This window comes from Chinchilla lanigera, unplaced genomic scaffold (assembly GCF_000276665.1).
Source record: "Chinchilla lanigera isolate Chin_1 unplaced genomic scaffold, ChiLan1.0 scaffold00013, whole genome shotgun sequence".
In the NCBI taxonomy this organism is placed as follows: Eukaryota; Metazoa; Chordata; class Mammalia; order Rodentia; family Chinchillidae; genus Chinchilla; species Chinchilla lanigera.
In genome coordinates, this window is record NW_004955414.1 from 16,626,464 (window position 1) to 16,639,988 (window position 13,525).

General features: G+C 45.1%; 1 protein-coding gene across 2 annotated transcripts in view; it reads right to left on the reverse strand.

Moving 5' to 3' along the window:
* Slco2b1 (solute carrier organic anion transporter family, member 2B1) overlaps positions 1-13,525 on the reverse strand; it is a 49,773-nt gene that overhangs the window by 11,452 nt on the left and 24,796 nt on the right. For both annotated transcript variants that reach the window (XM_013512025.1, XM_013512026.1), the window contains exon 8: positions 3,599-3,701. In XM_013512025.1, coding sequence (XP_013367479.1) covers positions 3,599-3,701 — 103 coding nt within the window. The remainder of the gene's footprint in view (positions 1-3,598; positions 3,702-13,525) is intronic.

Sequence of the window (13,525 nt, forward strand, 5' to 3'; positions counted from 1 at the left end):
CTCACAGTAATTCTGTTACCTCAGCCTCCAGAGTGCTGGGATTACAGGCATGTGGCACCATGCCCAGCACTCCGCCTATTTTATTTTATTTTTTATTTTTTATTTTTTTTTGGTTTTTTTCCAGGACCAGGAACCGGACTCACGACATTGCGCTTGCCAGGCAGGCGCCGTGCCGCTGAGCTAAATCCCCAGCCCTCTCTGCCTATTTTAATTTTAGAGCAGGGTTGCTTTTTTTGTTTTGTTTTTTGTTTTGCATTAATTGCTGAATCTTTGGAGCCTAGAGCGTTGAAGTTACTCAATAAATATTCGTGGAATAAAGGAGTGAATGAATGGATATATAGATTAATATATGATCAAATATCAAAACATCTGGGGCAGAATCTAAGGGCTCCAGAGAAGGTATAAGCTGAGCAGACTTGGTGCTGGGAGGCTTCCTGGAGGTTAAGAGCTACAGAATGAGTGGGGCTGGAGAGAGAGAGCCAGGGGAAAAGGGAATTCTGAACGGAGACTTGCTACACTGAAGGGCACACAATGATGGATGAGTCCCTCCCCTCTGGGCCTCAGTGCCCTCATCAGTGTAGCCAGTGCAGGGGATGTCCAAGGGCAAGTCTGTCCTGACCTATGTGAGCCTCTCTCCATTGTCACCAAAGGATAGCCACGCCTCCGCCTGCAGTAGGTAAGACTGAAGTGACAGGTGTGGGGGAGAGGGCAAAAGCCTTTTCTAGGAGAAGCAAACAATTTGCCAGGCTGCGCTGGGGGAGAGGTAGCCATTGGGGTCCTCTGGGCCAGTGGGCGACACCTTCTGTCTCTGCAGGGGCAGGAGCAGGGCCTCTCCCATGGGACATGAGTTCTGTCTGTCTGTATAGCATGGCCAAGCCAGCTAGCTGTCTAGAACCCTGGGCTTAGCCAGCCCACGAGTTGTTTTCTTAGGAGGCAGGAAATAAAGTCAAATAGTCTAGGTGGGGCAAGTGGGGGCTGGGACTGTGGAATTCCCCCTTCTTTGTGTTCCAGAACCATCTCCTGTCCCTAATCCCCTGCCAGATGCCATGCATCCAGCCAGAATTTGGAACTGAGTGGTGTGGTCCTTACCCTCACTTCATGTAGCTGTTGCAGTTTCCTGCTCCCCGATTCCTCATATAAACCAAGGGATTTCAATCTAGCTTTGCCCAAGTAGTATAGATGCTTTCACCGCAAGTGGGGCCCAGAGAAGGGTAGGAACATGCCAAGTTCATCCAGAGAGAGAAGGGCTAGCCCAGGAGTCCCCTGCGTCTGCTGACTCTTAGTCCATCCCCCTACCATCCCCCCTGCCTCCCCATCCTGTCCTCCCTGGCAGCCTGACTTCAGAGGGCTCCCTCCTGCTGCATACATCACTGCAGTGTACTGTGTGCCCCTCCTCCACCTCTCCTTGGCATCCATGGCCTTCTCCAGGACAGATGGAAAATTCCTGGAGGGCAGGGCTATGCAATTTGCTTAGATGGTGCTACCTGAAGGGTAATTCCAGGGCCTGCTTCCAGCTCACAGGCAAGTCTTCCCATAAAACAAGGCTTTCCTCAGCCCAGCATGATGTCTCCCCATCAGGCAAGCTAGGGCCTGCCGCAACTCAGTAACTGTATCTTCCTCATAAGTCAGCTCAGAGGCCAGGCACCTGCTTCAAATCGGATAGGTCTCCCCTCAGTGTAGGACTGCGTGAGTCAGGAGCCTCTGCCCTCTCATGGTTCCATGGAGGTCAAAGCCAGGCCTTTTGGTCAGACTAGCCCCTCTGAAGCTACAAAGCAGAAGCCTAAAAGCCAGATGCCCAACTAGCTACAGGACCCGTGGTCAGCCCTGCCTTGGTCTCCTGGAGGAACCTATAGAAACTGAAACAATCAGTGATCCAGAACACCCACTCTAGGATTCAATTTCAAAAACTGAGTCCAGCATCTCTCTGGGAAGGAGCCAAAGCAGTGATTAATAAACTCTCCCTGGTGCAATGTGCTGAGGCTTCCAGCAGCTGGGGGTGACCTAAGTTAGTGAGTCTAGCCCCAACCTCCCGGCATGGCCCATGGAGTCCAGACGTTGCTTTGCTGGTGGTGCTGGAGAATGGGGGACGATATTACTGATACTGCAGCATTAAATCTTCAAAACCTCTTCCAAGAACTGGGGCCAGTTCTTTCCTGTTGCAAAAGTCTTCAGTGAGAGATTAAGTATCCTCCTAAACCAGAGGCAGCTCTACTTACTATCCCAGGGTGTGGTCACAACAAGAATAGCATAGGATGATCATGGAAATAAATGAACCTTATGAAAGTATGGTTATTTAAATAGTATACAGGGACTTTCTATACATCATCCCACTTGATTCTCATATAGATCTTGGGAGTGGCAGATCCAAACTTTCAGATGAGGAAGCTCAGGTTAAAAAAGTAAAGTAACTCTATAGGATTTTACACCAGGCAATGTGGGCCAGACCTCAATAGTAGGTCTTTTGGTGTGCCATTTGGTGCTCTTCAGGAGCCTGACACTCAATAAATGTTCATGGAATTGGGATCTGGTCACAAAGGGGACTTGGGTTACTGATTGAGTTCATAGTCTCAGGACCAGAGCTTCAAGAATGTTCTACTTTTCGGTCTACCTTTCACTGTACTGACAAACTGTACTGGGGACACTGAAGCCTAAAGAGGTGCAAGGATCTAGAACAAAAGTTCAGAGCTCCCTGCATCCACGTCACAGCCTAGAAACTTAACAAATATTTACTGAAGGCCTCTGTTTTCAGGGTCAGTGGTGGGTAAGAGGAGAAGGGCATAGGTCATGACCTTTAGCAGTTTACCACTTGGGGGAAGCGCTGGACAAGTACATGGAGCAGTTTAGAGCTGATATAGAATCTAGGAGGGAGAGCATCAAAGAGGGAGGAAAGCAGCTCTATTAGCTGGGAGAGTCAGGCATGGTGAAAGGGAGAGTAGCTCTTGCCCATGACCTACATGAACATTGTGGTTTAAATATGCAATGTTCCCCAAAGACTCCTATATGGAGGGCTTGATCCCCAATAGGGCCTATCATGAGGATGCTAACATTATAACTGGTTTCTATTGACTGGTTTATGGCTATGGGCTAATGGGAAGTAGGGCCTAGTTGACTGAAACAGGTCACTAGAGCCATGCCTTTAAAATATATATATATATAGATCTTATCCCTGGCTTCCCAACTTCTGTCTCTGGCTCTCTCTTGCCTTCCCGTTCTCCATCTTCCTTCCTAGCTACCAGGAGGTAAGCAGCTTTCCTCTACCACATGCTTCTGCCTTGTTGCACAAGCCTAAAGCAAAGGAACTGGGTAACCATGGACTGAAACCTCTGAAGCCATGAGCCCAAATCAATTTTACCTCCTTTAAGTTTTTTTCCTTAGGTATTTTCTCACAGCAACAAAAAGCTAATACAAGAGACAAGGACAAATTTGACGGATGAAATAAAAATGTTTCAGACAGAGAGCACTGCATGAGCAAAGATTCACAGGAACGTGCCGTGCTTTGAGGGGCTGTAATCAAGAAAGGTAGGAAAGGACTGGATCTTGTACAGCCTCGAGGATACCTCTGGCCTGCCTTCTTCAACCCTGACCCAAGGCCACTTACCTTTGATGAACTGGATCACAGTCAGGTCTGGTGCTATCTGGGCTGGGTTATCTTGCTTATCTGAGGACTCCTCAGGGCTCTGTTCAGAGGGGGAGTCCTCAACCTAGGGAGACACACAACCCAGGGCAATCAGCTGAATACCAGAGGTCCTACTCAGAGATGGCTGTGGGATGGGTAAAGGAGCTCTGGGAGGGGACATGGAGGATGGGAATTTTGTCACCACAAGAGTGGCAATGGGGGCCAGCAAGTGTTCCACTGGTTCTTGGCCCTAAAGGTACTCAACAGGGGATTTTGAAAGAGGGAATAAAATTTGTGTGCTTAAATTTTACCATCACAAGCATTAGCATCCTAATAGTCACTAACATTACCATTCCAATGATCACCATAATCATCTTTCTCATTATTATTCCTATTACTTTAAGTATCATCCCCTTTGCATCACAAATATCCTAAGTGACGAGTTTATTCATGATGAATACAGGTATCATTATGGTACCTTTATGACATAATGATTATCATTGTCTCGGTCTCGGTTACCACCACCAGCATTATCATTGTTGTTATCACTGCCACCTGAACCTTCAAAATCAGTGTCATATCACTCTGTACAGCATCATCATTATCTCTGCATGTGTCTTCACTAATATCACTGTCACCAATCTCATCTCCATCACCACTGCCACCAACACCACCAGGGTCACCAGGAATATTAGCAACTCATACTCCTATCACCATTATCCTCACTGTCACCAATAATATTTCTTACATCATTATCAATGTTGTTATTACTGCTACCATCTGTCACCTAGCCCATCACTCCCATCATAGTTAGTGTCATTGTCACCATCAACAACATCTTGACCACTTTTAACACTGCCATCAACATCACCAATATGGTGGCACCTACACCTTTATCTTTAACTATTATGTCACTCATGACAGTCATCACCTATAGAGCCACCAGCAGCAGGAATCTCCACTGAGTTAGCTGTGCCTACCAAGAGGTGGGGTGATATGACTCTCCAAGCCTGTCCTGTTCTTTACTGTCTGTTAGGACAGGCAGAAAATTGGGAGAGGGTAAGAAACAACAGCCCTTCCCTCCCTAGGAAGTCAGGCTACACCCAGAGGATGTGCTCATCTCTGGGCCCAGAGGATGAAGATGCCCATGGACAGTGGAGTGGATCCCTTCTCCTAGGTAAGGGTGGCCTCCACACAGCCTCCAAAGGAAAGTCTAGAGAAGAGAAGACTTGCATATGTGGGCATGATCAACATTTTCTGTGTGTCAGAAAGAAGAAAGGAAATAATAAAAAGTGGCATCAAAGACCTAGATATTAAAACAGAAACACTGAATCTTCTGGAAGATAAAAAGATAAAACTCTTGAAGACACAGGCATAGGCAGAGACTTTCTGAACAGAACCCCAGCTGTACAAGAAATAACACCAAAAGTCAACAAATGGGATCATATTATATTAAGCTTCTGCACAGCAAAGGAAACAACAGAGTGAAAAGACAACCTACAGAATGGGAAAAATTTTTGCCAGCTAGTCTTCAAACAGAAGATTAACATCTAGAATATGTAAAGAACTAAAAGAAGTCAACACCTCCTAAAAAGACTCAATCAAAAAAATGAACACTTGAAATGAATACAGACTTCTCAGATGTTCAAATGGCCAATAAATATATGAAAAAATGTTCAGGACCTTTGGATATTAGAAAAATACAAGTGAAAGCCATACTAAGAGTCTACCTTAGTCTAGAAAGAACAGCTGTCATTGTGAACTAAAAAAAAAAAAACCCAAACCAGGAAGTTATATGTTCATGAAGTTATAGGGAAAAATGAACATTTTAGTTGGGAATGTAAAATAATATAACCATATGGAAATCAGTATGGAGAATTCTTTAAAAACTAAAAGTAGAAATTCTATTCAACACAGCTATATCTCTTCTGGATATCTTCCTGAAAGAGTTAAAGTCATCATATTGCAATGACACATGTACACTCATGTTTATAGCAGCACCTCTCATAATAACTAGCTAAGTGTTGGAGACAGCCTATATGTCTGTCAACAGATGAATGCACAAAGAAAATGTAGTGCATATACACAGTGGCTATACACTATTCTGCCATAGAGATGGATACATTTGAGTCATATGTAGGAAAACAGGTGCACCTTGGAACAATAATGCTAAGTGAAAAAAAATCAGACACAGAAGGTTAAATATCAAATGGTTTCTCTTACACCAGAAAGCCAAAGTGTAAATAATTTAAAGAGCAAAATAAAAGACAGATGATAGGAAACAGGGAGGTAGGCCTTTTACAGATGGGAAAGGGATTCAGAGATGGAGGAAGAGGAGAGACAGGGGAGAGGAATGATAAAAAGGACTACAATGTGATATGTGTATATACCAACTTCTCACAATAAATGTGTGCATTGCCTATCACAAATGTGTACTAATAAAGAAGAGAAAAGATTGGTTAATGTCTACTAAGCCCTTGCTCTGTGGACTTATATACTCATGATACATGTATACTCGTGATACATGTATACTCATGTTCAAACAACTAATCCATAACTCATCCTTTTTTTCACATTACAAAGCTGAAACAGAGAGATGAAGTACTCACTTCACACAACTGCTAGGATTGAGTCCTGACAGCTGGGCTCCAGAGTTGATCACTTGGCTGTTTCACCCTCAACAAAAGCAGCAACCAGGACAGTAAGTACCTAGGCCATGTTACTTGCCTTCCTCTCACACAAAACCTGGGAAGCAGGGGCTATTATGTGTACATTTTTTTAGATGAGCAAGTTAGCTTGGAGAAGTTGTTACTGATGCAGGGTCATTTGAATGTGAGTGATGCAATGGGGTCTGATTTCCTTTCTCTCTCTCTCTCTCTCTCTCTCTCTCTCTCGCTCGCTCGCTCGCTCTCTCACTCTCTCCCTCTGTATGTGTGTGTGGGGGGGTGTGTTTTCCAGTGCTAGGGATTAGACCCAGGTCTCTACCACTGGGCTACATTCCTAGCCTTGCTTTCATTACTTTTTCTATGCAGTCTGAGGTCAGAATTAGAAGCAACAAATTCTGTGGAAGAAGATGTAACCCTTAACAGCTGTTTAGAACAGGCTGCCTTGGGAGGAAGTCAGTTCACCATAACTGGAAGTTGGTCCAGGATGCTGGACTCCATCCGTTGGTCTGGAGAGCCTCCTTGAGTTCCCCTGGCTCAGCCTTTTGTCTGCCTATGTTGTTTCTTTGAGGTCCTATTATAGTCCTTACCCTGCCAGGGTCTGCCATCTTTTTCTCCTCCCATCTCATTTTTTTTGGGAACCTCATAAGGCAAATGCGGGGTTTCGTCACATTTCAGAAACTCCTTAGCCTCCTCTGTGGGGAATCTCTGTTCCAGGTCTTCTGCCTCCACCCCTGTGTTGGCCAAAGGCCTGTGCTCTCCAGCAGGACAGTTTATTCAAATATTCATTCTTATGTGTTTCCCTCCCTTGAGTTTTCCTCTTGCTCATTTCCTCTTTCTTTCTCTCCTTCTCCTTCTCCTTCTCCTTCTCCTTCTCCTTCTCCTTCTCCTTCTCCTTCTCCTTCTCCTTCTCCCTCTCCCTCTCCCTCTCCCTCTCTCCTCCCTCTCCCCTCTCTCTCTCTGTCTCTCTCTCTCTCTGTCTCTCTGTCTCTGCCTCTGTCTCTGTCTCTGTCTCTCTCTCTTTCTCTCTCTCTCTCTTCTTCTTCTTTCATTGCAGCATGGAGTGAGCTTAGGATCCCCTGGCCTGAGGGGAGGTTTGTGGTAGGGCAGACAGAAAGTGCTAATTCTTTTCAAGGCTTTCTTTCCCAACTTCTATTCCAAAGCTTGAGTCCACCAAGAGGATTCTCTTGCATGTTTCAGAAAGGAGGAAAGAAGATGAGGGGAAGATAATATTATCCTACTTACAACTAAAAACTGGAAGGAGGAGAAGGCAAGCCCTGAGTAGTCCCTGGGTCCTGTAGGCAGTGGGGAGCCACGTGCTTTCTGAGATAGGGTGCAAGGAAGCAGGTCACTTCTATAGGGCAGGCTATAGTCCCACCTAAGCAGCCAGGGGTCCCACATTCCCAACTACACCAAGACATCTCTGCTTCACGTGTGCTAAGGGACACTGCATGGCCAGGATCACAGGTGGGCATCACCATGGAGTCCTGAGAGGGCTGATGATGATAATGTCTGGGTGGGGTTGAGGGCACCCTGGCACCTGGGCACTAGGTAAGACCTCAGGGCCTTTGCTTCAAAGGTGAGAAAAGTAGAAGTTGAGTTCCTGGATGATCTGACAGGATGGGCATTCAGAGTAGAAATTAAATTGACTTTTACAGAAAATAAAGAAATTATATACATTTAAGTCTGAGTCAATCCTTACTCCATATCTGTCTTCCCTGCTGTACCCTGAGCTCTCCCAAAGTAGGAATTGCATGTATTTATATCTTGTTTTCTGTTGAAACCCTGGTGCCTAGCTCAGAGCATGGGGAAAAATCATAGGTGTCTGATAAATACCTATTAAAGGAGGGAGAGTGAGAGATGGCTCTAAACGGGGGTGGCTACAGTCAGTGCCAGGCTCTTGGAAGAAAAATAAGAGCAGCAAGAGGAGATGCTATCATATTGAAGGGGGCTCCTGGACCAAGTGTTTAGAGATAGGCAATGTTCAACAGAGTGGCCCAGGAAGCTGGAAGAACGGAGATTCCCTCTGGGTCATTCTAGTCACCTTAGATTCGAAGAGGACTGAAATCTCACCATTTGTCTTCCGGTGAGGCAGCTGGATCTGTTACTTACACCATGGGCCGTACTATCCGATACAGCAGCCGCATGTGGCTAAACAAGGCTAGTACCAATTGACATATGTCGCAAGTGTAAAATATACTTTGCATTCTAAAGACTTAAGTAGAAGAAATGGAACCTATTTTCTTGTTAATTTTTTATATTTACTACACAGCCAAAATTAGAATAGTTTAGATATACAGAGTAAAATAATTAACACTAATTTCTTTTACTTTTGAGTGTGCCTACTAGAAAATTTAGAATTACTTATGTGGCTCACATATTTCTCTGGCCACACTACTTTAAAAGAGAATTAGGGAGTCTCCTTGTTCCTTTCTCAGTCCTGGCCCCAGTGAGAGGTCAGGCAGGGGCATCACAGTGGCTTGAGTGCCTGGACAGCTGAGGGAGAGGGTGCTCACATTGGAGCGCTGTGCCAGGAGGAACGAAGGAGGGGCTGAGGCAGACTGATAATGTCCCAACATTTCTTATCAGGGAGTGTCAAGCTCATGCTTGAGAGACAAGCAGAATCTTGTGAGTTCCTTGTTCCCCGGTAAAGACAAACACAACTTCAGTGTTGGCTCCCACTTATGTATCCCTATAAGGTTGACACTTGCTTTTCACACCCACTAGGTCCTTTAATTTTCACAACAGTCTGTCTAGCACAGGCATTTTTACTGCATCTATTTCATAGAACAGGAAACTAAGGCCCCAAGGTAGAAATGCCCCCAGGGAGTTGTTGACCCAGCAAATTCTCAAGCCCACACCAAAGAGAGCAAGGAATTTGCAGACAGGAGAGAAGGGACAGATCTGCAGGCACTGCGGGTTGGGGAAGGCATGCAGGGAGGAGTGAGGTTAGGGTTTTCAGGGGACAGGAAAGGAGCGGTGACTTGAAGCACAGGCATAGTGTGAGTAACTACATGGGAAGAAGCTGGTCACGTGGGGCTGGCAGTGGGGTCGCCAACATGACTAAAACCAGTGTTTTGTTTGCCAGGGAAGCAACTGGGGCAAAACTTAGAGGTCTAGGACCAGACTAAGGGAATGGAGCTTCATTCGGTTGTATCAGAAGAATGAACTATCCCTAGCTGTTGTCCTCTGTGTTCTCAGTAGGGTTCCTGTTCTTAGCTCTCATCTGTTTTAAGGACTGCTGACTAACAGCAGCTTCCAGAAACAGGAAACCTGTGCTTCTCTTCAGAGCAGGGCTTGGATATAGTGTGGCCCATCTGGACTGTGGTTTGCCCAGGTCAGCAGCCCAGGGCTGGGGGCTGTTAGAACTTCCCCTCCTGGGATTCTGCTGACTACTGCAAGCCTGCAGGACACAGCACACAAGGCCTCCCAGCTGCTGGGCCTCTGGGGATCCTCGAGCAGTCCTTGGGGAGCAGAGTTCTTCAAGGGAACTGTCCTGGGGCTAGGCTCCCAATCCTACAGAGTTAGGGTAGAACTGCGTCAGGCAGAACTCTCGGCTTCTCTCTCACATTGCCATAGGAAACAGCCACAAGGATAGGTTATCTGTGCAGGGAGAGTTTTAGCAGAGTGTCTGGAGAGCTGAACTTGCGTGAGGAATGAAACACACTTCTAGCTTTCTCTCAAAGATCATCCAATTGATTATTCCTCTTTTCCCCATTGTTATCAGAAAGCTCAGACCAAATAATTGGCTTAACTATGCCAACAGAATTAATTTTTTGATTACGTTTATTGGTACAGTTTAGATATACACAATGATCACATTCATCATAGGAAACTTACACCTGTACATGATATCTTAGTTTCTCTCCCCCATCCCCCTTCCCTCCCTTCAATCCTTCTTCCCCTCCTAGTTTATAAGCTTTGTTTCCATTTCATCCTTTTTTTCTCATTTTTTCTTTTCCTTCCCTCCCCCCACCCTTTCTCGTTTCCTCTTGAACAATGTCTTCCTATTTCACAATATCTATAGTATGCTTTGGTTCTTATTTACACTCTCAGTTTTTAATGCCAGATCAAATTTATTTTTACAGTATCCTATTAGCCTTTTGCTCTTATTTATAATTTTCCTGTTCCTTAATCTTGATTCATTGATTTAACACAGGCCCTGCAATGGGTTCTCCTGAGAATGAATCTCATCTCCACCATTTATTAGCAATGTGACCTGGCTGTTTAATTTCTTTGTAACTCTGTAATAACTGCACCTGCTGTATAGGTGGTTAGGAAGATTATATGAAATAATCCATACAAAGACCTTAGAACAGTGATGGCACAGAAATGGTAATAAATGTTAGCCCAATTCCTATTTTGCTAGTACTATCCTGAGTTTGGTGTAAACTGCCTTAAACTCTTTCTGGAGTATAGTGGAAGAAAGATATGGAAAAGCGAGTAAGAACACAAAGGAGGACATACCACCTCACTCTAATTAGAACAGGTACTACAGAAAAAGATGAAAGATAATAAGTGCTAGAGAGGATATGGAAGAAGTCTTAGTTACTTTCTTGTTGCTAACACCTGCAATTTAAAGGAGGAAAGGTTTATTTTGGCTCACAGTTTGTAGAGGTTTAAGTCCATAATCAGCTGGCTCCAAGGCAGAGAAGCATGGCAGAAGGGCATGGTAGAAGAGAAACAGTGCATAGCAGAGCAGCAGGAGGCAGAAAGCAATCAAGAGGGGAGAGGGAGATAGACCCTTCCAGGTCACGCTGCCAGTGACCCACCTCCTCTGACCAGGCTTCAACCCTCAACATCATATTTAGTTATAAACCCACCAGTGAAGTAATCCATTGATAGGTATCATACCTGCATGGATCCAATTGATGTAGCAGATAGGGTGTGTCAAAGCTGGCTGGGGAAATAAGTGGGACCTGTCAATTACAAGATCCCAAGGCAGTTGTTATGGTTTGTGTCTGCATGTTCACCCAAATCCTCATGCAGTCATGGGGCAGGCTTCTAGGGTTTATGATTGATCCGAGATTGAATGCTGGATTATGGATGTGAGTGCTACACCTGCCCCGAGGCGGGTAGTTTGCATACAGTGTAAGGGAGGGAAAGAGGCTGCTTGCCACCGCTCCTCCCTTTTGCTCTTGTTGCTTTGCTGTTCCACTGCCATGAACTGTTGCCCTTTGCCATGTGCCACTCTGCCTCAGAACCAGCCAAGTATGGACTGAAATCTCCACAAACTGTGAGCTAAATAAACCTTTCCTTCCTTCATTTTGGGGATCAGGTATTTTGTCCCAGCAATGAGAGAAAAGGAACCAAGACACAGTGCCAAATAATTCCCAGGACTCTGTATATGAAATTTCTCATGTGTTCCTATGAGATGCAGACAGCATAAAAGAAACGAGATACTACAAGGAGCCGACTACGGTGACTCCTCACAGTAGCCCACTCTGTGTCAACACAGAATGCATTTTTATTTTTGCTTTTATCTGTTCCTCTGTTTGTTCAGCCCAAGTTCACTGTGCAGAGCTAGTTCTTCCCTTATCCCTTCATCTCTCAATTTTCAAATAAAATTTTGGCACCGTTTTTGGCTTGGCTTGTCCAATTTGTTTGAAGAAGGAAGGCCCTGGAATACTTTTGATTGGTGACCCATTTCTAAAGGAACTATTCAACAACACAATCACCTCTCCATAGCCCCATCTATGAGCACATGAGGCGTCGGGGGGGGGGGGCATCCATTTGTAAACCATGACAGAAACTCTTGCACAGTGTTCATAGGAATGTAAAAAGAATTAAAATCTGTCATTTGTGATAACATAAACCTGGAGCATATTATTAAATGAAATAATCCAGGCACAGGAAAGCAAATACCACATGATTGCATTTATATGTGAAGTCTGAGAAAGTGGAAATCAGAGAAGCAGAGAGTAGAACAGTGAGTCCCAGGGGCTGGAGAGAGAGGATTGAAAAGATGTTGATCAAAGGACACAAAATTTCAGGTAGACAGAAAGAATAAATTTAAGGGCTTTATTGTACATCATGGTGACTACAGTTACTAACAAGATATTGTATATTTGAAAGTTTATAGTGTAACGAATGTGGTTTTGATACACAGATATATTGTAGAATGGCTAAATCAGGCTATTTACTGTATGGATTACTTCACATACTTATAATTTAAGTATCATTTAAATTGAAAACACTTAAAATCTACTCTTTCAACAGTGTCCATGGTGCCGAGCTGGCAAACTCTGTCCACTCAACTGCCCGTTGTACAGATTGGGAGACTGAGGCCCAAGATCCTCTCCTGGTCACATACAGTAATCCTTCTATAATTTATCTTTAAAAACTGCATGCTTTCGGGAGGGCCTTGAGCTCTAAGGATTTCTAAAACATTCCTCTTTCACTTTCTCCCTTTGCCCATTCCTTTTCTTTGCAGAAAACTCACATCACTTGTATGGAGGCCTGGAATTTCTGGCAGCCACTTCTGCCTAGCTGGACCTTCCCCCTTGCTCCTGGTCCCCATCAGTGACCCTCATGGGCCAGGCCACCCAGCATTGCTGCAAACAGCCCGGCCAAGGCAGCCTCAAGGAGATGGGGAATGATTCCTCCCACATCAATATTTATTGCCAGAGAGCGGCTGGGAGCAGATCATCATGTTCTCAGGCTCCAGTTCTTTTTTAAGAACCTCTCACCCCCTAACCTCCCTACTCCCCATCCCCATTGTGCCAGCAGAATAAATGCAGACAGCCAGACAGGTTCACAGCTGGGGAGCCAGTGTTTCAAGATATCATAGCACTCAGCTCTCAAACTCTGACTCTGAATTACAGCAGCTCTGACTTGGGAATTGCGCATTCTCAGACTCTGAGGTGAACAGAGCATTCCTCCAGGAACCCAACCTCTGCACCTCACAAGCCAGTGCAGAGTGGGGAAGTGACTTCTGCTCAAGGTCACATAGAGGAAATGTGACAGAACCCAGTGCAGACCGTCACCCACCCCATCCTTTCTCCTTTCATCCTATCCACTCCACCGCCCACTGTTCAAAGCTTGGGCCTTCTATGCTCAAATGTAGGGTCCAACTCAGAGTGCATCTGTAACCACACTCCCGCTTCCAACAAGAACTCTTCCCCAAGTTCCAGGAATTTCATGTCCTCCAGATTTTGGTCTGAGCTAGGTAGAACTGGGAAAGAGAATCTGAGGTTCCAAGCTGTCTTCTGCCTTTGAAACTGGTGTTTTCCCCACACTGCTTCCT